At 41.9% G+C, this 25,694-nt stretch overlaps 4 protein-coding genes across 7 annotated transcripts in view; 1 reads left to right on the forward strand and 3 right to left on the reverse strand.

The window, feature by feature from the left end:
- Window positions 1-221: 221 nt before the first annotated feature.
- LOC118386827 (nucleoporin Nup43-like) lies at window positions 222-6,287 on the reverse strand. The gene is made up of 8 exons (XM_035774702.1): window positions 6,000-6,287; window positions 3,949-4,071; window positions 3,217-3,294; window positions 2,737-2,899; window positions 2,394-2,529; window positions 1,755-1,906; window positions 1,545-1,661; window positions 222-1,368 (listed from the first exon to the last, which is right to left on the reverse strand). The coding sequence occupies exons 1-8, from the start codon at window positions 6,117-6,119 to the stop codon at window positions 1,139-1,141; spliced, it is 1,119 nt and encodes a 372-aa protein (XP_035630595.1). The 5' UTR covers window positions 6,120-6,287; the 3' UTR covers window positions 222-1,138.
- Window positions 6,288-6,321: 34 nt separating this feature from the next.
- Window positions 6,322-14,339, forward strand: LOC118386828 (protein-L-isoaspartate(D-aspartate) O-methyltransferase-like). 3 transcript variants are annotated; one of them, XM_035774704.1, is made up of 8 exons: window positions 6,322-6,639; window positions 11,213-11,317; window positions 11,422-11,453; window positions 11,636-11,740; window positions 11,885-12,005; window positions 12,343-12,428; window positions 12,827-13,043; window positions 13,536-14,339. In XM_035774704.1, exons 1-7 carry the CDS (start codon window positions 6,465-6,467, stop codon window positions 13,004-13,006), a joined length of 804 nt encoding a protein of 267 aa, XP_035630597.1. In that variant the 5' UTR covers window positions 6,322-6,464; the 3' UTR covers window positions 13,007-13,043; window positions 13,536-14,339. The 3 variants fall into 3 exon arrangements, with proteins under 3 accessions (XP_035630597.1, XP_035630598.1, XP_035630596.1); XM_035774705.2 differs by having other exon boundaries at window positions 12,827-12,952; XM_035774703.2 differs by having other exon boundaries at window positions 6,323-6,639; window positions 12,827-12,996.
- Window positions 14,340-14,945: 606 nt separating this feature from the next.
- lrp11 (low density lipoprotein receptor-related protein 11) lies at window positions 14,946-21,958 on the reverse strand. Its single transcript, XM_035774701.2, has 9 exons — window positions 20,887-21,958; window positions 20,149-20,306; window positions 19,533-19,674; window positions 18,624-18,749; window positions 17,274-17,525; window positions 16,343-16,513; window positions 16,139-16,198; window positions 15,917-16,033; window positions 14,946-15,802 (listed from the first exon to the last, which is right to left on the reverse strand). Exons 1-9 carry the CDS (start codon window positions 21,482-21,484, stop codon window positions 15,648-15,650), a joined length of 1,779 nt encoding a protein of 592 aa, XP_035630594.1. The 5' UTR covers window positions 21,485-21,958; the 3' UTR covers window positions 14,946-15,647.
- Window positions 21,959-22,086: 128 nt separating this feature from the next.
- LOC118386825 (mitogen-activated protein kinase kinase kinase 5-like) overlaps window positions 22,087-25,694 on the reverse strand; it is a 64,035-nt gene continuing 60,427 nt past the window's right edge. For both annotated transcript variants that reach the window (XM_035774700.2, XM_052523503.1), the window contains 3 exons: window positions 25,001-25,113; window positions 24,404-24,480; window positions 22,087-24,275 (listed from right to left, as the gene is read on the reverse strand). In XM_035774700.2, the coding sequence (XP_035630593.2) occupies window positions 24,215-24,275; window positions 24,404-24,480; window positions 25,001-25,113 (251 nt within the window). In that variant the 3' untranslated portion in view covers window positions 22,087-24,214. The remainder of the gene's footprint in view (window positions 24,276-24,403; window positions 24,481-25,000; window positions 25,114-25,694) is intronic.

Genomic DNA, 25,694 nt, shown 5'->3' on the forward strand with positions numbered 1-25,694 from the left:
CAACAAAAGTAGAAGCCTTTTCCAAGTGATTCAGGTATTCTTACTCATAAACATAAAACAAATACAATATATACATACAAAATGAAAACAAATGGATGTCAAATGTTTATATTCTATAAAATTGTATAATTAGACCTAAATGCGGTCCATATTATGGCTGTGTCATACTGTGTATATATCGTTTTATGATGTGATGCATAAATTGGATAAGTGATAACATATTTATGCAAAGACATTTTATTTCAAAACACAGGAGTTAAATGACATGAATACAACCAGTATGACTTCCCCAAAAATCAAGTGCTTTATCTGTGATTGGTTTTGAGCATAATTTCTCAAATCAAATTTAGAGTGTAAACTACATTTCTGTGGTAATCCAATATCTCTCTCTGTATGCTTTTAATTGCTTCAACCTCCCTCAGGAATATCAAAAACAATCATACAATTTACTAAATACTTTCACCTGATGAAGGTTATCTAATCCTCAAGAGCAAGACCTTTTACTGGGAAAATACTTCAACAATCAGTTTAGGTAAATAATTGCCTGAAGATAACAACCCTACCGCTATGCACTGAGGTCGGAACGCAATCATGGTTACATTAAGACAGTGAGAAAACGTACCTCAATGCAGGGATGGGACATGCCACTGTACTCCAAATGTTACATTTATCCACACTGTTCCATCGAGAAGATTGAAATTCTGCTTATGCCCTTTTTGTCCTCATTCTAGGTAACAGTAGCCACCGCAGCCAATTTTGGAATGTTGTGTCAGCCAATCAGCTCCTTTGTTGTTCAACGCAATGTGCTATTCCATAATGGCTGCTAGTAGCTAACATGAAGACGAAAAATGCATTTTTCCACAAAAACTAGCAGTATATAAATCTTCTTGGAGTAGTGTGGATAAAGGTACAATTTGGAGTACAGTGGCATGTCCCATCCCTGCATTGAGGTATGTTTTCCGAACCCATATCTCGTGCCGGCTCCACAGTGTCTTAATGTAACCATGATTGCGTTCCGACCTCAGTGCAGCTCAGCATAAATAAGCGGAATGGTAGGGTCAGCATCTTCTGGCAAGATAAAGTCCAGCCAGCCCATCAAATAATGTGAACAGCTGAACTGTATTTTTTATTTTATCTTTTAAATTGGGACATGTCTGTTGACATAAATAGCCTCTCCGTCCGTTCCACACACCAAGCATTGTCCCAGTACATCCAGACTGTTCACAGACAGCATTTGGCTGGGCAGCATGTGAGTGGTCTCAAGGTGTCCCTTACTAGAGTTCCCAGTGAGCCAGGCATTGATGAGGGACTGGTTCCCACCTGCTGGGGCTATTGCGCTGCGAGAAATTATGCTTGTGTTCCGTCCATCTGGTGAAAAATAAAATAAAAAAATAAATCACAATTCTGATTGTGAACTACTGGTGTTACAGTAATGTAATCCTGCTAAATAAAAAAACAGGTGGATATATCAAATACTTCCCATTTGGCAGTAATCACAACAGTCCTGCTCTGTGAGCCTTGAAAACATATTTCTGATGACTTGCCTTGTAAGAAGGATGGTGTGTCTGAATTTGAAGAAGTCTCCCAATGCAACAGTGATCCATCCTCTGAGCATGAGAACAGGTGGCCTGGGTTTGATGGATGAAAATGGACCTCCCACACTGTGAGCACAACAAAAACACAAGTTAAAACCCTTAAACTGAAGATCGACTTGCTGCTTTAGTGAATTAACTACTTCCATAAATATGTCTTACTTTCAGAAGTGTGTGCCTCCATAAGTGAAATGGGCATGTTGCCTTGTCTCACGTCCCAGATACAGAGCATGCCATCCTGCCCCCCTGTGGCCACAATGTGTTGTTGATTGGGGTGCCTGTCAACACAATGCAGTGGGACTCTGTCTCCAGTTCTAGAAGCCCCCCCCAAAAAAGACACAAAAACAACACTTAAAGATGCACTATGCAGAAATCACTCTGTCATCTCCTGGTTGCTAAATGCCGGATAGTTATTTTAATTTCAGTTTACATAACAAAATAAGCAAGTATAGTGTAGAGAATCATTGTACCTTCTAAACCACTGAAATACATTTTCCATAAACAAAAATATTGTATTTTCAGCTGTTTGAAGCTGGTGTACAAAACCGAAAGTAAAAGCAAAACTGAAACTCAAGAACATGGAAGCATAGAAATTGCACACATAGAACAGATCTACCGCTTCTTAGACTTGCTTTTAATTAATAACTGGTCTAAAACACATTTTATGTGAATATTTGGTTGGGTAGCCCAAAAAGATACATATGGCAGCTTAAAAAAAAACAACAAAGGACATTACACAATTAAGTTGTTGCACCAGAAAAACTGATTTACTTCAGCTCCTCAAATATGTAATCATCTTACAATGAAAGAATCTGCGATGGTACATTGCCTGGTTGCCTGAAGTCCCATAGTTTGAGCTGGCCAATAGAATTGACGGTAAGGATCTCTGTAGTCCTCAGGAAAGTCACAGCATGGATTGCGCTACTGTCAGCCTTTTCTGACAGGAATGAAAAATACTATGTCAGTATCATCTTGGCTAAAGGGTGAGATTTCACTTGAAGTTACAGCTGACTTTTGGAAATGAAGGCTATGTCATTGCCAATTCAAAATGCAACCTTTAAGAAAATAATGGCCATTGCCAGGAGAGCATACAATTATTTTCACTCTTATTAGTACATAAGGACCTATTGTTTCCTCCTCAGACCTATGGTGCACAGCACTCCTTCCTGGTCCGCTCTGAAGAGCATGATCCTTCCATCTTCCCCAACCGAGACAATCTCAGGGCTGTTACACACAACTCCAGTACATGGGGCGTTGTCGCAGGGATAATGATGTGCTCTTTCCCACAGTTGAGAAACAGACAATGACTGTAGAGAAGAGAAAATAGATGCTATTGAAAACAAGGTCCTACACAAGCTAACTTGACATTTATAATTGATGTATCCATGATTGTTGGTGTATCTTCATTATGACTATGTCCCACCTCTTCAAGGAATACCTAGGATAGGGTAAGTAAGGGTAAGTAATCCTTCTCACCCCCCCCCCCCCCCAACAAGATTTAGATGCAAGTGGCTGTTCCACTGGTTGTCATAAGGTGTATGCACCAATTTGTAAGTCGCTCTGGATAAGAGCGTCTGCTAAATGACTTAAATGTAATGTAAATGTTGTGAAGTAACATCCATACCTGGCTGTTGTGGTGATGCCGAAAGATAGTCACCGCTCCAGTTGATGACGCTGTTACTATTCTGTCTTGATCCAGAAACTAAAGGAGTGTAAGATTGACATTGAATTATGCAGTGGTGTAAAGTACTTAAGTAAAAATACTTTAAAGTACTAATTAAGTAATTTTTTTGGGTCTGTACTTTACTATATGTTTTTGCCAACTTTTACTTCACTACATTCCTAAATAAAATTGACTTTTTATTCAATACTTTTTCCCTGACACCCAAAAGTACTCATTACATTTTGACAGGGAAATGGTCCAATTCACAGACTTAATAAAAGAACATCCATGGTCATCACTACTGCCTCAAATGCTTTGTTTGCAAATTATGTCTGAGTGTTGGAGTGTGCCCCTGGCTATCCGTTAATGGGGGGACAAAAACAATCATTTGCCGTCTAGTTTGCATAATAAGCTATTTGAAATGGTTTATACTTTTACTAGTGATACTGAAGTACATTTAACAATTCCATTTACTTTTGATACTTAAGTATACTTAAAACCAAATACTTTTACTCAAGTAGTATTTCACTGGGTGACTTTCACTTGAGTCATTTTTTATTAAGGCATATTTACTTTTACTCAAGTATGACAATTGAGTAATTTTCCACCACTGCAATTATGACATAATTATATTGAAAATCAGGACCAGACAATAATATCTAATATTTTACACCTAATAGTATATTAACTTACTTGAAGGTCCAGAACATCCCCATTATGTTTGTATTCACATAATAATTGAGGGTCTCCCTCAAATTCATCGTCCATACTGGAGACCCCATTCTCTCCGATGGACCAAATTGAAATGCTGTTGTCCTGAAAAAAAAAATATTTTGCTAGAGGTATGCAATCAGACAGAACTGTTCAAGAGCTGAGTGATGATAAGTTACACTAGCTATTAGTGCTTAATTTGAGATGAATAGGATCCACACCTCTCAGATTTGACTTTGTTTGTTCCGGCACCTATTTGCCCAGATCCGGTATCTCTCGCTGCATGATTTTTTAATTATTTCACTGTTCGCACTTTTTTTATTTTTTTACCTTTATTTAACCAGGCAAGTCAGTTAAGAACATATTCTTATTTTCAATGACGGCCTGAGAACAGTGGGTTAAATGCCTGTTCAGGGGCAGAACGACAGATTTGTACCTTGTCAGCTCGGGGGTTTTAACTTACAACCTTCCGGTTACTAGTCCAACGCTCTAACCACTAGGCTACGCTGCCGCCCCTTTAAACATTTGAATAAAAGCGATCAGCATTAAATCAAGTTGCCCCCTCGTTATTTCTCCCGCTCCTCAGAAAGAGCATCATGAAAAAGTGTGGTGATCCTTCTATTCTGCCACACTGATTCCAGACCTGCTCTCTTACTTGTACATAGAGGTTATGGGGAGGGCCAGTGGGGTAAGTAACTGATCTTGACACAGGTCTTGGTAGTGGTGGTCAGATAGTGAAGAAGTCCCTACGTAATCACCTCACGTAGCCTAGTCGTCTCCCTACTAAATTTGAATCGTGGGAACACCAGATAAAAATTTGATAAGAAAAGGCAATCCAGTTTGACATTTTTCAAATCCAAAAATCCAGAGAAAGATGGTGAATCGAAACAAGAACGAGCCAGAGAACTGTCAGTGCCGGAAGAAAGGAGTGAGGGGCAAACTGTTCCTGATGGCAATACTAATCCCGCCAGTTCAGCATTACCACCGGCACCTCCACTAGCTAGTAGGCCTACTAGTGAGTCAGGGAGAGGGAGACGGTGCATCCACTGACGAAGTGCTTGGAGCAGTTGCAATTTGCGGTTCAAGAACAAGCAAACGCATAACCCCTTGCTTGTCATACAAAATTCAAAGTTGGACTGTACAACATGCAAAAAGGTAGGGAGCTTGGGTCTAGAAATGACTGGATGGATTACACTAGCAAAATAGTTGGTGGAATGTACAGTAAATTAACATCCTATGCATCAGACATAAAACAAACAGAGCCCTCAGGAAAAAAAGGTTTTTGAACATGTCTGAACAAAGGCGCATTTGGTGGCAGCCTTGTAGACAAGGCTAAAGAGGACACTCAGTTTAACACTCAAAATGAAAAAAAAAAAAAAAAAAAAAAGACACTACAGCCAGTCTTCAGAACAGCCTTAGGAGGCTAAACATCACAGCCACATGCCCCCTCACGGCTTTGAGCAATAAGTTGACTCTCAGGAGTTGACATGGGGCTCCCTTTTGCAATTATGTTAGCACAGATGAAAACTGTTGTTCTGTTGTGACCCCAAACTTTTGAGCGGTAGTATATGTGCATATGACAGGTGTACTGCAGTGTCGTAAAAATACGTTGCTGAACATTGATGTCTAGAAAATTAGGCTATAAGAAATTCAGACTTGTGTAGCTGAGCCCCGTTGCAATACTCAAGTATGTGGGCATACTGCAGTGACTTCTAAAATGCTTTGAATAAATTAGCACCTTGGAGTGCTGTCCGTGTCACCACCATTGATAGTAAGGTTACTTGGTTGCTACGTTGTTTGACACTTTTTCTCAATGTGTTCCGGTAACGTTACCTCACTGAGCCACCCGGATAACAACACTCTCGCGCTCACTATGTGTTCCGGGACATCACGATTTACAAATTAAGCACTGTTAGCTAGCAACGTCAGTTAAGTGAAAGGTTTCTTATTATTGACAGAATAATAAAGTAACGTTGTGTTGACATTAGCCATCTAACGGTAAAGTTAGCAGCCTAGCTAACTAGCGAACCCACCTCGTTGTCCCAAGACCCAGTAGCAAATATGTCTGGTTGCTGTAAAGACGAAGATGAGACCGGTCTCCATCTCGTTTTGCTGATTTTCTTTGACACGTACTTAGCATTGATTCCCTCCATCAGAATAATCTTAAACGTAGCTAATTTCTATTTCTGATATACATGTAAACGTATCCCCTCTACATGCATTTCCCATAATACCGCCAAATATCGTACGGTGGCTCAATGAGGACAAATCAAACGTCAAACGCAATGAAATTACGTCACTAATTCACGAACGTGTTAAACTCTCGCGCCCCTCCTAGTGGGTGAACGCGGAAGATAGATTCTTGCTCTGGCAATCAAATCTGAGTGGTCAAAAACCCCACATTTAAGATGAAATCTCCGATTAGTTAATTTATATACAACCATCATTTATTCAGGGACTAGCTACATGGAAAAAGCTGCAAGCTACGAAGTAAAAGTATGTCGCGTGACGTGTCCCCTCCGTCTGTTTTGGAGGTTGTCAGTTTCATAGGCAAAGGAGTTGGCGCAGGCGCGGCACTGACAGCCGCTCTCTACCTGCTCCGCAGAGTGTGTTTAATAATGGCCTGGAAATCTGGAGGAGCTAACCACGCAGAGCTTGTAAACAACCTACGCAGTAAGTTTACTCATTATGTAATGTGGATAATTAAGGATTTTGGTTTAGATATCTAATGGGTAATAGAGAAATGCTGCTTTCTCCAAAGCATGGTGACCACCGTCAGGCTAGGCTATTAAACATTGCACACTGTTTTCCTCTGTAGTCACGCTAATATCTGGCTGATGTTTGCAAATCTGCACCTGCTACCACAGAGTGCTAGTTTGCAAGTTAACAATTTCATCGACACAGTAGTGGCTTTATTAGGTGCAAAGGCTAAGTATATCCTTAGGTATTTTATGTGCGTCATAATATATGCCATTTAGCTGACGCTTTTATCCAAAGTCATACTGTGCTTTGCACCAACATTCTTTAGCTACAGCTGTTGTTAAGAAACATAGCTAGTTAATTTGCTAGCTAGCCAGTTCATATGATTGTCATGCGGCATATCATGCGGAATACCGAAGCCGTTTGTTAGTTAGCAAACCTACTAATTACATCCATTGGAAGTTAGATTGAGTTGATCTCTGTTTTTACTACAAAAGCAAAAGTGTGGTCCAATAGTGTGTGTTTGCGGTCCGCAATTCGGGGAATTACTGTGTGGTGATATGATTTGTCGCCTCGGATGGTTTGTTTGTTAGGCCTAGCTACAATGTCTGTGGCATCAGCAGTATCATATCACCTGCATCTGAAGGAACGCCGCAACCAAATCATAATCTCATTGGTTTCTGCATGAAGGCCTCCTCCCCCCACAGGAGCGCCACAATACTTTTGCGCTAATATTCTATAAGTGGAGCAGGAAGTCAAGCAGTAGAACATTTGAGGTGCCGGTACTCAGTTCTGGTGAGCTCCTGCCCAAGTCAAGGACTGATTACGGCCACAACCTGTACTGGAGTGTTCCTGCCTGCGTACCGGAGTCCTATCTTAAATCTGGACTGATACAAGTATAAAGAGGAGTTCCTGCAGATGCAAGACCGCCCAGAATTGCGGGACACAATTGCACTCTTCTCATCTGGTTAGCTAAAAAGCTGTAACCTGTGGGTGGGGTATTCATGACTAGCATGTTGATCCACTGTATTGACTGTACGTACCTAAGTTACTGTAGGATGGGGAATGCCATCCTTTGGAGAGGCATGATCCAACCTTGTTGTTATTAAAGCAGGCTACTGGTCACACACTGGTCACACACTGGTCACACACTCAGCATTCATAGGTAGTTGAGCAATATTTAATCCAATTTGCAGTCACACCTGACACACCACTGTGGTGGTTAGCCTTGCTAAGATTGTGTGTATGTGTGTCTCTTATGTGTGTGCGCCATAGAGTAAGAAGTGGCAGGTGACATGAGAAAGATGAAGAAAGAAAGATGTCAACTTCTCACTCCATTTCCCTTCCCGAATTAGCTGATTTAGATGGATCTAATAGATCTCTTAAATTCACCAATTTGCTAGGCAGATACTTTTGGTCATGTAGTGCATGTGGACACCTGCTTGTTGAAAATCTCATTCCAAAATCATGGGCATTAGTATGGAGTTGATTCCCCCTTTGTTGTTATAAAAGCCTCCACTCTTCTGGGAAGGCTTTCCACTTGATGTTGGAACATTGCTGTGGGGGCTTGCTTTCATTCAGCCACAAGCATTAGTGTGGTCAGGCACTAGGCCTGGCCTGGCTCGCAGGCAGTGCTCCAATTCATCCCAAAGGTGTTCAATGGGGTTCGTCTAGAATATTGTATGCTGTAGCGTTAAGATTTCCCTTCACTGGAACTAAGGGGCCTAGCCTGAACCATGAAAAACAGCCCCAGACCATTATTCCTCCACAAAACGTTACATTAGGCAATAGGCACTATGCATTGGGCCAGGTCGTGTTCTCCTGGCATCCGCCAAACCCAGATTTGTCAGTCGGACTAACATAGTGAAGCGTGATTCCTCACTCCAGAGAACTTACTTTCACTGCTCCAGAGTCCAATGGCGGCAAGCTTGACACCACTTCAGCCGATGCATGGTATTGCTTATGGTGATCTTAGGCTTGTGTGAGGCTGCTCAGCCATGGAAACCATTTTCAGGAAGCTCCTGACGAACAGTCCTTGTGCTTGCTGACGTTGCTTCGAGGCAGCTTGGAACTCGTAATGAGTGTTGCAACCGTTGATAACTATTGCTACACGCTTCAGCTCTCGGCGGTCCCATTCTGTGAGTTTGTGTGGCCTACCACTTCGCAGCTGAGCCGTTGTTGCTCCTAGACGTTTCCACTTCACAAAAACAGCACTTACGGTTGACTGGGGCAGCTCTCGCAGAGCAGACATTTTACAAACTGACATCCTATGACGGTTTCACATTTCACAAGCTCTTCAGAAAGGCCATTCTACTGTCAATGTGTGTCTATGGGGATTGAATGGCTGTGTGTTCGATTTTATACACCAGTCAGCAACTGGGGTGGCTGAAGTAGCAGATTCCACTAATTTGAGGGATGTCCACATACTTTTGTACATATAGTGCATTTTTTTGTAACGAAACTAAAAATATCTCCTGAAGACTTTGTGCAGACTGCAGTGAGGCTTTTTGGCTTGCTTATATCAGTGTCCAACATGATTTGGCCAGCAGGCCAAGTTGGCTATTTTTACACGGTCAGTGTTCAGAAAAGCACTGCAGCAGACACTTTGGTACGAGGGCCGGGTCTGAGCGTTTTGCCAGCTTTATTCATTGTGATACTGTACACTACAAGGACATAGGCCTATTTTATGTTGAGAATGTCTTCTGCGTGAGAAGATATTAAGGCCAGCTTTTAAGATGCACAAGCAGGTACAACACTGCATCCAGGGAAACAAAAACATTGGGTAAAATGTGATGCTGAAGTGGATTAATATTTCATCCACCAAAGTTGAGTTCTGGGTGAATTTTAGCAACGTCCATCCTCCCCTGTTGTCATGTGCTTTCTGATCCATTTAAGCCTACTCACCAACTGCAAATCATAAATTAGCCTAAACCAGATTTAAATGGGTCAAACTCAAGATGCATGCTAATTCCTTGATAGTTTTTTTTGTATGCTCCTTAGGCCAGGCTTTTCTCTGTGAGCTTAAAAGCTGATTATCACACACACTGGGTTCAGAACATCAAGTTATTTAAAGCCACTATATGTAACATTTTGGGCGACGCAACCAAATTCACGTAGAAATGTGTGTTATAGACCGGTCATTCTTATTGAAAGCAAGTGTAAGAAGCGGTAGATCTGTGTGCTATTTCTATGTTTCCTGTTCTTAACTTTTGGTTTTGTCTTACTTTTGGTTTTGTACACCAGCTTCAAACAGCTGAAAATACAATAATTTTGCTTATGGAAAATATATATCACTGCTATTTAGATGGTACAGTGATTATCTACACTATACTTGCTTGTTTTGTCACATAAACTGAAATGAGGAAAACTTTTAGAATTTTAGCAACCAGGAAATGGCGGCGCGATTTCTGCATGATGCATCTTCAAGAGTTGGTCTCAAGTGCAATGTCTTTCAAAAACATTAAATATATCCTTCTAGCTGTACATATAGCTGCATATGAACTGTTCCATCTGAAGCTGTTGGGAATGCAGGTGTAATGTCCTGTGCATTCGGAAAGTATTCAGACCCCTTGACCTTTTCCACATTTTGTCAGGTTACAGCCTTATTCTAAAATGGATTCAATCCCCCCTTATAAATCTACACACAATAACCCATAATGACAAAGCAAAAACAGGTTTTTATACATTTCAGCAAATGTATTAAAAATTGGAAACTGATATCACATTTACATAAGTATTCAGACACTCACTCAGTACTTTGTTGAAGCAACTTTGGCAGGGATTACAGCCTCTAGTCTTTTTGGGTTTGACGCTACAAGCTTGGGCCATCAGTATTTGGGGAGTTTCTCCCATTCTAATCTGCAGATCCTCTCAAGCTCTGTCAGGTTGGATGGGGTGCGCCGCTGCACAGCTATTTTCTGGTCTCTCCAGAGATCTTCGATCGGGTTCAAGTCCGGGCTCTGGCTGGCCCACTCAAGGACATTTAGAGACTTGTCCTGAAGCCACTCCTGCGTTGTCTTGGCTGTGTGCTTAGGGTTGTTGTCCTGTTGGAAGGTGAACCTTCAACCCAGTCAATGGAAACAGGATGCACCTGAGCTCAATTTCGAGACTCATAGCAAAGGGTTTGAATACTTATGTAAATAAGGTATTTCTATTTTTTTGTTTTTATAAATCTGCAAAAATGTCTAAACCTGTTTTCGTTTTGTCGTTATGGGGTATTGTTTGTAGATGGAGAATGTTTTTTGTTTTAATCCATTTTAGAATAAGGCTGTAATTTAACAAAATCTGGAAAAAGTCATGGGGTCTGAATACTTTCCTTAAGCACTGGAAATTGGCGACCACTCAGCAATATAGTTGTTAGGTTGGGGCCCAGGGTCTCGGGGAGAAATAAGAGCAGTAGCACCGACTGTCGCTGGCACTTCCTACTGTCAGTGGAGACTCCTGTGGAGGGATTACTTTACTCTGAAGACACTGCAGTGTTTGAATATGTTACTCTCCACAAATCCACTGTACCGTTAAACACCGCCTGTCTTCCTTTGTCCCTTAGAAAATGGGATCATCAAGTCGGACAAGGTCTATGAAGTCATGTTGGCCACAGACCGAGGCCATTTCTCCAGATGCAACCCTTACATGGACTCCCCACAGGCAATAGGTGTGCTTATTTATTGTAGTACAATAAAGTATAGTAGTGCAAATTCTATACACCAGCCATTGATGAATGTTAGACGCTAACAATCACTTTCTTTGACCCCTAAGGCTATCAAGCAACCATCAGTGCACCACACATGGTAGGCCTAGCTATGCCTTTTAGTATTTGTTTAAATTGTTGCATATCTTATAAATGTATTATAACTATCAAACATTGATCGCCTTGCTCCTATAATGTATACCAACTGAGCACGTACCAGAGGTTTGCAAATAGAATGCTGACAGGTGGTGATGCAGTTGTATGTTGATCTCTCTCTACCAGCATGCCTATGCCTTGGAGCTTCTGTACGATCAGCTGTATGACGGGGCCAAAGCTCTGGATGTGGGGTCTGGCAGCGGAATCCTTTCTGCGTGCTTTGCCCGAATGGTGAGCTATATTATGATGGGTTAACACAGGTTCTGTGTTTCAGTGGTAAGGTTGGGGTACATTTTTCTATTTCAGGTTTTTGGGTTCTGTGTAATGTTCGATGGCATAGACTTGTATACCTCCCTAATGTATTGTCTTTAACAGGTAGGTCCCAAAGGGAAGGTGATAGGAATTGACCATATCAAGGAACTGGTAGATGATTCTATAACCAATGTAAAGAAGGATGACCCCGGCTTGATAACATCAGGTAGAATAAAACTAATCGGTAAGTCTGAAAAGCAGCAAAGCAAGATGGATTTTTTTTCAAATTCAATTTGGTGACTTGTATTATTGGGTTATGCAAAGGTATTATACAAAATATACAGTTCAATTATAAGCTTAAAATACAGTTGCTGACGCGATGACTGTTGAGTAAGGAAACATGGGTGCGGCACTGTCTGCTGTACTGCAGTCAACCAACATCAGTGTCAGAGGCCAGAGACGAGGTTGAGGTGGCATCGCACAGCTCTGATGTGTGCCTTCGTGCTCTGCGTCTCAGTGCTTGACGGGTATAAGGCTGGCAGCGTGTGAGTGGCAGCTGCTGCCTGTTTGTTGCCTTACAGTGGGAGACGGGCGGATGGGCCATCCAGAGGAGGCGCCTTACGATGCCATCCACGTGGGCGCGGCAGCACCCAACGTGCCACAAGCAGTAAGTTCCCAAAACACAGAAAAACACAAATGAAGGCATCAAAGGGGACCCAGTTAATAGGAGTCCCATCGCCGCAATCCACCATCATCTGTAGGAATGCTGTGGTCAGAGACGAGATAAAAACCAACACAGACTCTAACTCTGTTAGTAACAGCAGGCTTTGTTCGGTCTCAGGAAATATGTTAGTGCTCTGTGCTGTGTTATTTTGTCAAACAGTACCCTGGTCTATTCGGGTGTAACTACACTGTTGCATATTTTGCTACTCGGCTAGCCATTGCATTGTTAATGTGAACATCTCTTCTTCGAAGACTTGTCTGATGGGGTGGAAAACTGTGAATGTTTGGACCTTGGGGCAGGTTATCTGGTTCTGACCCAGTGAGTGTCCTCTCCTCCCTCAGCTCCTTGATCAGCTGAAGCCAGGCGGCAGGCTGATTCTGCCCGTGGGGCCGGCCGGAGGGAACCAGATGCTGGAGCAGTACGACAAGCTGGAGGACGGCAGCACCAAGATGAAGCCCCTGATGGGGGTGATTTATGTGCCTTTAACAGACAAAGAGAAGCAGTGGTCCAGGTGGAAGTGACTTCCTATTCCTTCTCTCCTTCACACAGTGGGCAAAGGTGAAATGGTGTGGCCTGGAGCAGATGATGGATCCCAAGGGGCTGTGTTTGCGGCTTGTCATCATTAGTTGCTTCTTCCATACCATGTCAACTGGCTGCACGTTTTCTTAGTTTTAATCCTGTAAACTAGTATGATATTTTAGATCTGTTCAGCTAAACAAGAGTGCAGTGACGCAAACAATCAAGTGTGGATTCTGTTTTGTATTACAAGAATGGTAATGTTTAAAATGTTTGATGGCTGGCATTTGGCTGTGGTACTTCTGGCATGAGAGCTTATCAATTTGAATCATCCTTGTTCTCGAGGGGAAGTCTACAAGAGATGTTTATCCTCATTTGGATTTTGCACGTGGTTTGGGGCTTTCTACAAGAGTTTGTGCATGGGAGTGTCTAACTGACCTTTAGTGGCATGACAAGAGGGAGTTCGGATTATGACACAGTATATTTCCTCTTTTTAAGTCCATCGCTTAACGTGTTGCCTCTTATTTCTCACAGGGATGAACTTTGAGGCGACAAACTGTCCATATACCACATTTTCAATGTGAGCCTGGAGGAGACTACTTTGGGTTCCAACAACAGCCATTGGAATTCTTTCAAAACATTTTCTTTATCATGCTGAGGAATAACCCCTGAGGTTGGGAAAAAGACTGTTAGAGATTGAACAGAAGAAAGTGTCAGGGTTAGTCTTTTTTTCAGGCCTGCATCTTTTTGGCGGGGGTTGTGATTTTTTTCCTTTTGAATAGCTGCAGGATTTTGAGTTTAAAATTATTATTTTTCTACATTTTGGTTACATCTGTGAGTTGCAATCAACCATTTCAACAATAATGCATTTCAGCTCCATCAAAGCTGAGTGTGAAGAGGGTGCCAGACTGTTCTGATAAGGAAAGCCTCCCACAGTATTTAAACAGGCACACGCAGGTTGCACAAATGACTACTCTATCCCACATCCAGTTGTTTGACATGCAGCACATGGCATTAAAGAAAGGACTATTACACCTAGATTTACTCGTACAGTTGGATACAAGGCAAAAGCCAAACCACAACACTCTACAACAAGAGTGGAGTACATCCACATGGTTTCAATGACAACATTGTGTGCAGGCTTTACTGATGACCGACACTAAATGAAATAGCCGGTGCTTTGCCAAAATAAGCCTAAATGCAAAGAAAATGAATGTCTGTAGTTTTTTTTTTTTTTAAACATGGAATTAAAAAACACTTATTTTGGATGGTCCATGGCTTTCACAATTTCTGGAATGGCAAAAATGAAAATAAAGAGATGCTTATGTTTTTGTCCCACTTTGTGCCATGGAGTATTTATTGTTCCAAGCTGTTTTTGCCGTTGAAGACGGCACCTACTGCCATTTGTCCTTACCACTCTAAAAACCTCTAGAGCAGGAAGAATCCACGTTGTATATTCTGATTGTATTACCACTCAAAATACTCTGAACACTTTATCACAGTGTTCCAAAAGACACATTGATCAAGAGTTAACTTTACTATTTCACACACACACACTATGCATACGGGCGTTTGAGCTACGTCACCATTTTAAAACTACATAGCTAGACGACACAGAAAAGCAACCTACCACATTGCAATATCAGACGGCCTAGAATGCTTTATGGCTTGATATGGGTGTTTCTGGAATGACTTGCTGTTATAACAAAATAATGATTTTCAGTAATGATTGTAGTTTAGGAATTTACAATACGTTACATAGTTTGCTACCCCCATATTTCAAATGAGTCTGGTACAAAATAAAACTCTAGGCCAAGCCTAATAGATATACACAACAGTGCCACTCAGTGGCAGAAGTATTACGTAAGGGATAAAGTACTATATCTCCCAATGAAAATATACATCCATAATTCATGAAGTGAAAGAGCAATGATGAAAGAGCCAGACGAGCATCATTTTTTACGCCAAGCGAGTACACAAAAGTGGCAAACATTTCTTCCCTGTTAAAAGGTGGGTTTGATTTAGCTCAACCGTGACCCTGGAGTGCTGGGTCGGGCTTGCACCTTTGGGACCATTCCAATGGGACAATTTTAAAGAGTGATCTCTGCCTACCTAGCATGGCGAGTTAGATAAGTCAAGTGCACCTAAAGGTGTACACTGTCATGATTATAGAACGTTTGATAGGCTGTTAATCATGAAGAGTCCTGGCTAACAAGTTGACTGACAGTTTTGTTGTTTCTGCCCGAGGGGCTTTTAGTACGGAGGGTGCATCCAAAAGAAATAGAAGTGCCATGCACAGACTTTTTGAGAGGCAGGTTTTCAAACTAAAAAAAAGGCACCCAAAAAATAAGATTCTGCCACTGCGGTAACGGATTCATTGAGCAATTATGACTTTGATTATTTAGTTACATAGAAGCAATAGATGGTGATATCTTAATGGCTAATTCAATGACACATATTTAATGTGAATTTAAAGACGACTTGCGGGCAGTGGGTTCAGAACAACTGAAACAAAAACCATGTATATCAACAACTAAAGATAAACGATTGTTTTGTTTACAAAAGGGCACTTTAGAGACTGGAAGGGCAAAGGGGCATGTGCTCTGCACAGGTAGAGCCTTATCTGTGCATGTGCCTGCTATGCTGCTACAGGTACATGCCGTTGATGAGATAATCAGACTCCTCTGTGGTGAGGGGGCGAGCCTTCTTCAGCTTGTGTTGGACCAACCGCAGACGACAGCCAATCATGAGCAGCAACAGAGCCGTGATGATCAGTCCCAGAACCAACGGCAGGATCGCACCTGCAGGGGAGAAGAGAGAGATAAAGGGACTGTCATATACTATCTTGAATTCTCCATGTATAACCTAATATTACAGAGTTATTGTAACTAAGTTGGTAAGGATGTTGAACAGACCTGACTCAGGCCCTGGGTGTCCTCCCACTACTGAGTGTGGTTTGGATATTGGGAACATGTCACTCTCTGCTAGTAGTTTGGTCTCTGGCCACTTCATGGTCACTTTAGGGGTCTCTACTGTAAATGTTAATACACTGGTTAAGACTGAGACAGGTGAGAGATTGTATTCAGCTGATTAATTATCATGTGCAGGAGTAATAATTCTAAAACAATGGAATTTACCTGACTCTGTGTGTTTGGTGGTGGGGGGAGGTGCCACGGTCATTTGCTTGATAGCAGTACCTGAATTATTTGTTTCCATTATTAATTTGCATAATTGTCTTCCTACATTATGTACACCTCATTCAATATGTAATGAGAATGCACATCAGAATCCAGATAATTCTAAAAAAACAAAGAAATTGTAGTCTCCTAGAATAATCCTACCTGTTTTTTCTATACATTCATTGACACAGTCTGTCTGCTGCAGGAAGTTGTTATGGTTGCCCTTGCAGCCTCCGTAGATGAAGTGCTTGCACTCTTCAGCTACAGGGTCATAGAACCAGCGTGGGAAGATGCCTTTACATGGCCCCACAGCAGGGGGAGCTGCACAGGGCTCTGCTGGGACAAAGAGAGAACAGAGAACGTGAGAGATTTGGTCAGATGGGACAGAAAGACAACAGAGAGAGGGAGGAAGAGATGTGTTCAGGTGGGACAGAGAGAGAGAGAGATTTCGTCAGCTGCGACGGGGACAGAGCAAAGAGAGGGAGGGAGTGATTTGGTCAGGTGTGACAGAGAGAAGGAATGAGAGATTTGGTCAGGTGGTCTCAGTCTTTGATAAGTTAACATTGGAAGTACCCCGCCTCATCTGTCTCAGGCTAGCCTAACTCAGGGATCAGGTGGCGGGGGACAGAGGAGTGCTTTGTTCCAACGCTGAGGGGGGACATGGCGATAAATGGCCCCTGTGAGGCTCACTCCCGTCCCAGGACTGCACTCCAATCTCAGCCCTGCTCGTCTCACAGAGTGCCCCTGCGGGCCTTATTCTGCCTCGCTCCACAGTTCCAGATCAGCTCTATGGCTCAATGGCTGCCTTCAGGGGTTCAATCTGTCTCTCTCTGTGCTTACTAGCTAACACACAAAGGCCTTCCGCTCTCTGCTAGCACATACAAAACTCTGGCCAACCAGAAAAATGTTGCAGCTACCAAATGGATTGAATTACTTCACAGCTGACCAAAACCTTTAATCTATAGTTGGTTTTTGTCTACAGGTTTTTGTCCAAAGCTGTTAATATGGTGTTTTGATTCATGTGCATGAAATTGCCTACTGGCTTATAGCTAGGTAGTAACAAAACTAGGTAATAGTTACACAATGACAGTACCTTGACTGACAGGGCTCTCCTGATCACTGTGACTTGGCTGTGGCAGGACTGGGGGCACAGCTTTGCTCCTCTCACGAGACTGTGGGATCTGTGGGTCTTGTGGAGCTTGTGGTAGAGGTGGTTTTGCCTCCTCCATGGTCTTCTTGGGCCCACCCTGGGCCATGGAGTGGTCCTCAGTCTCCTCTGGCTGGGCGACAGGCCTGTGTGGGCTGGCACCTGCAGGGTGGGTCACCGACTTCCTGTTCCCATCAACTGTAGAGAGGAAAGAGATGACAGGGCATGGTTATCCTGGGCTCTCGGACACAATTTACTGCAGCCCTCCTTGCTCTGATATTCCAGACTGAACTGCATGAATACAACTCCATCCTTGTACACTCAAGTATAAAACTACAATTCATCCTAGTACACTCTAGTCTAAAACTACACTCCATCCTGGTACAATAAAGTCTAAAACTACACTCCATCCTAGTACAATAAAGTCTAAAACTACACTCCATCCTAGTACAATAAAGTCTAAAACTACACTCCATCCTGGTACAATAAAGTCTAAAACTACACTCCATCCTAGTACAATAAAGTCTAAAACTACACCCCATCCTGGTACAATAAAGTCTAAAACTACACCCCATCCTGGTACAATAAAGTCTAAAACTACACTCCATCCTGGTACAATAAAGTCTAAAACTACACTCCATCCTAGTACAATAAAGTCTAAAACTACACTCCATCCTAGTACAATAAAGTCTAAAACTACACTCCATCCTGGTACAATAAAGTCTAAAACTACACTCCATCCTAGTACAATAAAGTCTAAAACTACACTCCATCCTGGTACAATAAAGTCTAAAACTACACCCCATCCTGGTACTATAAAGTCTAAAACTACACCCCATCCTGGTACAATAAAGTCTAAAACTACACCCCATCCTGGTACAATAAAGTCTAAAACTACACTCCATCCTGGTACAATAAAGTCTAAAACTACACTCCATCCTGGTACAATAAAGTCTAAAACTACACCCCACCCTGGTACAATAAAGTCTAAAACTACACTCCATCCTGGTACAATAAAGTCTAAAACTACACTCCATCCTAGTACAATAAAGTCTAAAACTACACTCCATCCTGGTACAATAAAGTCTAAAACTACACCCCACCCTGGTACAATAAAGTCCACACAGGAAACCTACAGCCCTCTATGTTGTTATTATTATTATTATGTTATTATATTACAATATGATCATCCTTTTATTTATTTAACCTTTATTTTTACAGGAAAGCCAACAATTACCAGGAGCTACTGCCTCCCCTGTGGCTGACAGCTTGAGGAGGACAGATTGAGTGACTTACAGCTCTGGCAGAAATCCTCGTCTGAGCGGTCTGGACACTGCTGCTTCCCATCGCAGGCGTAGGTGATGTCAATACAGCAGCCGTCGTCACACATGAACTGGTAGCGGGAGCAGCTACCTGTACACACTGGGGGAGAGGCGACACGAACACCTCTGTTTTACTCTCTAATGACACTGTAGTTCAGTGCCTACACACTCACAAATGGGTGATGAAGCGCTACTATTGGCCACCACCACCAACACCACGGCACCCAATGACAGTCCCCAGGTATACTTGGCAGCCTTCCTGCAGTATGGATGCTGTGTTAAACTGCTGTTCTGTGTAATAGGTCACTCATCTTATGTTTGTTGGAATTCGGGATTGGACAGGAGAAATGTATAATAGTAGTACATTATGTTGCTGTAATATTCATCACTTATAGGTTTAGAAAAGGACCTTCATAGTCCAGGTACATAAACAATCCCCACCCTCTTCCTTCCTTTATTACTCTAGATGGGGTTAGACTAGGATGATTTAAGGCATACTGTATCTCATCCATCTCTATGCAGTGAATAGATTAACATGCCTGATCATCTGAATGGCTATTAGGCAGCCAGCCATTTGACTAGGGCAGTACTGCTTAATTGATTGGAGCACTAAATCCCAGGCTCTGTTTCATTATGCGATGGATTCAACCCTTAGAAGCATGGATTCAATTGCAGCGAAAAGGTCATTGCCTGTAATGCATTGGTCTAGAGTGGAAAATGTCTTATATGAGGAACAGGACCACAGAGAAGCACAAATACATTTGACCACAACAACACAATTAATGTTAGTCACAGAATAGCGAGAAAATAGGCAAGATCCAGTAATGAATTATCATTCATGAACATGAGGAGGCACATCTGGCTGGTTTGAAGTGTTTTTCACCTTCAGCCTGGCGTTCTGGAGCCAGCACAGTCACAGTGACATTGTCCGTGCTCTTCTGTCCCGCGATGTCGGTGACAGTCATCTGGAAGGTATAGACACCCTCCTGTAGACCACTGATCTTCAGTAACCCTGGATGGGTCACCTGCAGGTGAGCAGAAAAAACATTTCAGAGAAAATAACACGGAAGGAAACTGCACTGAGAAATTATGCCATGGACAAAGCCAAAGCCATTGAAAGAGTCAAGAGGGGTTTCTTCTAAAGACCCACGACTGGTATATCACATCAACCGCTCAGTGGCGTCACAGGGAGAGAGAGGGTAGCCTACAATAGGGCTCTTGTCCTTTCGGCAGGTTGGGTGACAATAGCCTTTTATTTGTGTCTGAGCAGCAGGGCATTGTGTGGCTCCGGCCGCACCATGCAAACCGCCACGTTGACTTCAGCATATACCTCGTTCTATGTATGACATTATAGCAACAAGACAACTGTGAGTCCCAGATCTGCTAAAGCAAATGCCATTCCACAGTGTTTTGACACTCGACATTACTCACAGAGGAAAGAACCTAAAAGCAGAAACAAAGTTTAAATGCCGGAAGAGTGGCACCAGTTGCGGTGTTACCTTCATGTTGATGTCTTGGTCACCCTTCACCAGGGCCCATTCGTAACGAGTGACTCCGTGGTCGTCCACACTGTCCCGGCCGTCCACTACGGCCCAGTCAGTAGGCAGCTGGATGACCACATCCTGGCCGGCATCACTCCGGGGCGGCTCGTCCATGTCTGAAAACAACCCAGAGCAGAGCTCACCCACTGGGCTCAGATGTCAGTTCAACGTCTAGTTTTGATTTACATTTACATTTAGTTGAGTTGTCAGCTAACCTGTATTCAACGTGAAATCAACATATTTCACCATGCCATTGGATTTAGTTTCAAAGTTGGGTGAAACCTGTCAAGCGCACGGACTTACATTAAATCTAAATTTAGAAGCAGGGGGCAAATAGCAAATTATTAACCCAAGCTAAACACCAGACTGATAATTGTTAGAGGCGGTGGAACAGAATTACCAGCAAACATTTACTATGTATGCATGCTTTATCATAAGCAATAGCAACACATTATATACTTTTGTGATTTAGACAAACTTGCATGTATGTATATTGTATGTTATTGGCCTTTCTAGGGAGTTTTTCCTAGCCACCGTGCTTTTACACCTGCATTGTTTGCTGTTTGGGGTTTTAGGCTGGGTTTCTGTACGGCACTTTGAGATATCAGCTGATGTCTGAAGGGCTATATAAATAAATTTGATTTGATTTGTTATAACTGTAATCCCATATAAATCAAAGCAGGTGCAGAACCTCACCTGGCTTGCCATCTTCAAAACTAGGTTTATCCTCAGGTCTCCTGATTTTGTTCCCATCTACATTGCCACTGGAAGAGGTGACGTGTCCTGTTGTATTGTGAGCCCGGCTGTAGGTGCTGAACCCTGTCTGTGCTGCGAACGAACAGACGTTTTTATTTCTATAACTGCAGTTGAGCAAATAGCAGCTGAGGCCGTCGTCCGACTGTCTCATGTCCTCTTGGACCACCGCCACCGTGCAGTGGGGGTCTGCGCAGCAGGCATGGAGACAGTCTTTCCAACTGTACACCTGGTCAGGAGCCGAGAGAAAGGTGGCCCCCTGCTCTATGGAGGCCCTCGCTCGGATGATGTGTTCCTCTACGGCGTTGAAGTCACCCAGGCAGACGTCAACCACCTCCTCTTCCTCCCTGCTATACGTCTGGTCCTGTTGGAGCTGCTTGCGGAATTCTCCTAAGAGCTCTTCCACCCCTGATATTTTAGATTTCAAGTCCGATATTTTAGAGGGCCGGGTGTGAATGCTAGTCACCATACAGAACAGCAGCATACACGCAATAAGTCGATGCTGAGCCAAAGCCATTATGTTTACGCAGTTAGACGGCATCCTTCCCGGCTATTTTCTGACGCATGAGGAGGCCCTTCTTTATTTTCAACACCAGAAACCTATAACGCAAAATATAAATACTGTCTCATATCCAATAATCTCGAGTCGCCGGTGAACACTTTTGCTTGTTTCTTTTTGCGATGCTAAAGGCCTTTTGTCGGTATCATGATGGCACTGCTTGGAGGTAGCGCCCAACATCCACATCCAGCCACAGTGATTGGAGGCGCACTGAAATCATTGACGTCACGGACGATGTTTTATATTGAGACTCTTCGGGATCTATGATATCCGGAATCATTGGGGCGTCCCTACGCCAATGAAGTTGAAATGTACTATGGTTAATTAAGGTTTATGGTTACCTTATGGTATAAAGTTAGGGTTGGAGTTCAGGGTATGGACATTTTGAGTATGCGGGATAACACAGCCCGTTTCCCGCAGCGCGCCTGTCGGTTTTGGTTTTATTCAACTCCCTGTATGTCTGCAAGCTTAAGAACGGTAGATTTTCTGAATATTATTAGGGTACTAGACCTGCATTTTGAAATCATAGGCCCATGGAAAAGGATTTGTGTTCAGTTGTGTGAATATAATGTCCATAATAAACATGATTTCAGTTTACACTTTATTTCACAGTTAAGATTAAGACGATGTTTTGTGTTACACAACAATATGTTATTGCACAAATAATGTAATCAATCTATCATGAATATGAAAACAAAACGGACATATTTGACTAAAACTTCATTTGTGTATTTCTGACAGAAATATTTTAAATAAAAGAGGTTGGTGGTACAACAATATGACCATCTTGTTTTCGTTTCTGATTTTAAATCAAACATATACATTTGATTTAAAGAATTTGCATTTTTAAAGGGGCAATCTACAGTTGCTATATACATTTTTGGACTTGTGAATGAATGATATGTACCTATTGATTCTTGAAGAATATAGCTTATAAATGCCAGGGGCAGGGAGGCCACTTTGTTATCCTTTCAACTGCTGATTGCCGCTTTAAATATCATATAATATACAAATGAAGGCAGGCTAAAACTATAATTCCCCAAATATACAACAAAAATACATCTTCAATAGAGTAAAATATCAATTGGGTCATCTGTTTCTTCCGATCAAATATCATACAAAATCTGACATGTGGAAGTATAATGTGTAGGTCAGATCATTTTGTTCCATCGCCAGTATCGATAATATCTATAAATTACCCAACTCAACTTTGTGTTGCACATTAGATAGGACATCTAGGTTTTTGTAAATTGTTTAACTAAAAATAGTAATTTACTGTCATAATATTTGCAATATATTTACATAATTTCCCCTAAAATCACACCCCCCAAAAATCTTAAAATTACATAAATGTTAAATAATTACTTGAACAAATGAAGTCAAGAGTTTTGATGATTCAAAGCCGTCACAGACAGTTAAACAAAAAGGTACAAGAGGGATGCAGTGATGGCCTTGAGAGTAGACAATATGCATAAAAACACATTTAAATAAAGTAGTGATAAGAAGCCACTGACAATAACAATGTTGTTTATCAACATAATGTACAGCAGCTCAAACACATCAGTTAACATTGTACTTTATCTCTCAGGCTTGGTTTAGAAAATGGTCCGTCTCATGTGTTGTTAACAAATGATAGTAAGGAGATAATTCTACAACCAAATAACATTTACATTTTAAACACATTCTCAGATATTTATAGGTAATGTTCCTCTGTTTGTCCTGTGAATCTTGGTGCACCAGCTTAAAACATGTCATAACTGTTGAACATTATAAAACCAGTGGTGCTTATTTACACTGAACAAAAGTATAAACAAATGTTCTCATGAGCTGAAATAAAAGATCACAGAAATGTTCAAGACGCACTAAAAGCTAATTTCTCTCAAATCATCATTTGACAGCTGTGGCATATCAAGAAGCTGGTAACCACAGCATGATCATTACACAGGTGCACCTTGTGTCAGGGACAATAAAAGGCCTCTCTAAAATGTGCAGTTCTGTCACACAACACAATGCCACAGATGTCTCAAGTTTTGAGGGTGCGTGCAATTGGCATGCTGACTGCAGCCATGTCCACCAGAGCTGTTGGTAGAGAATTGAATGTTCATTTCTCTACCATAAGCCACCTCCAATGTTGTTTTAAAAAATGTAGCAGCATGTCCAACCGCAGACCATGTGTGTGGCGTCGTGTGGGCGAGCAATTTGCTAATGTCAACTTTGCGAACAGAGTGCCCCATGGTGGCGGTGGCATTATGGTATGGGCAGGCATAAACTATGGACAACGAACACAATTGCATTTTATCTATCGGCAATTTGAATGCACAAAAATAGCGCAATAGATTTGGGCCTAAATGAATTTATTTCAATTGACTGATTTCCTCATACGAACTATAACTCAGTCAAATCTTTGAAATGGTTGCATGTTGCGTTTATATTTTTACATGAAAAAGTAACTCCGTTTGAAAACAATAATTCCCAAAAAACATTTCCATAACCCAACAAGGTCTCTCTAACACACACAATATTCCATAGGTCTCTCTCACACAATAATGGCAATACTCCACACATGATCAACTCCACTGGATTCTTGGTCTAATAAATACTGAGATTAAAGTGCAGTGGTAAGAGTTGAGGAGAACACTCAGTTGTTGTTGTTGTTGTTGCTGTGGTAAAGTTCCTGTACTGTAGCAGTGGCTAATGGCACACGAAGGCTCCTCACGCAGGCTTCTCTCTGTAGTCTGTGATGGCCTTCCATAGCTTACACAGGATCCCACCTCTGAGGAGGAAAACATGAGAAAGATAAAGACAGACTATTATCACAACGTACGATATTAGTGTTTCAATCAGGTCGTTGACATGGCTGGCTATTTGACAATGTAGGAGAGAATACCGTATGTTGTATACCTTAATCTCAAACTCTTCAGGTCGTCTCTCGTCACATAGTGGAGAAGGTCATCTAACGTGTAATCCTCGGTCAGAATCTACAAAATGGGTCAAATCATTGGTACATGAAAGAGATGAAGCTCGTGGCCAATAGATGGTGCTCAACTGTGTATCTGTTATTAAGGCTTTACACATACAGTATGCATATAGCCTTCTGTGCAATAGTCTGTCCAACATCAATCAAGCCATTTGTTTTAACAGCTTTACAGCAATGTGTAACAGTATAATTTTAAACCGTCCCCTCGCCCATACCCGGGCGCGAACCAGGGACCTTCTGCACACAACGACAACAGTCACCCTCGAAGCATCGTTATCCATCGCTCCACAAAAGCCGCGGAGCAAGGGGAACTACTACTTCAAGGTCTCAGAGCAAGTGACGTAACCGATTGAAACGCTATTTAGCGCACACCGCTAACTAAGCTAGCCGTTTCACATCCGTTACAAATGCACATTGTTTACTGTAGTATAGTGGGAGAGAATTACGTGGGTGTGAGTTTGTTTACATAATGTGCCCATTTAAAACAGACGTGGCTGGGGGAGAGTTGCCTCAGGACCTACCCTGTCCATGGAGTCATCGTCAGCGCCTTGGAGTTTCAGCCACTTGATCAGCTTTGGGTCACCATGGCTCATAGTGGACTTGCTCCTTTGGCTCACTGATAATGTAGGCATATCTGTCAACAACAACAGTACATGTCCAACTATTAAAAGGGGCAATCTGCAGTTGCTACATACATTTCGAAATGTAAAATGAATGATATGTACCCATTTCATCTTAACTTACAAATGCCTCATAAGCTTAGTTCAACTGTCATACTCCATCATAACCCAAAATAAAAGGTTGTTTCACTCCAATGTTTGTAAACAAATTGAATGTAAACAAACACTGTATAGCCTCAAAACATGGTTAAACTATAATATTTATATTTCTTGGATGATCAGTCCTTGCATCCATAGCTCTGTCTATGAATTTGAGAGTGGTTACATTTCTCCAGCCTTTAACCAAAACAGTTGTGGGGATGTCACTTTTTTATTGTTTCTACTGCAGATTGCTCCTTTAACAACAACCATGTATCATCCATATAACTAATCATATTAGACATTGCAAAGAATATGCATGGTCTATTTCCTGATGCATCTGTTGTACGAATATTTCCATTAGTCCTTTAAAAGGACTAATGGAAAAAAAAAAAGCCGGCCATGTCTGGGAGACCCATGGGGTGGTGCACAATTGGCCCAGCGTCGTCCGGGTTAG

This window comes from Oncorhynchus keta, chromosome 8 (assembly GCF_023373465.1).
Source record: "Oncorhynchus keta strain PuntledgeMale-10-30-2019 chromosome 8, Oket_V2, whole genome shotgun sequence".
In the NCBI taxonomy this organism is placed as follows: domain Eukaryota; kingdom Metazoa; phylum Chordata; class Actinopteri; order Salmoniformes; family Salmonidae; genus Oncorhynchus; species Oncorhynchus keta.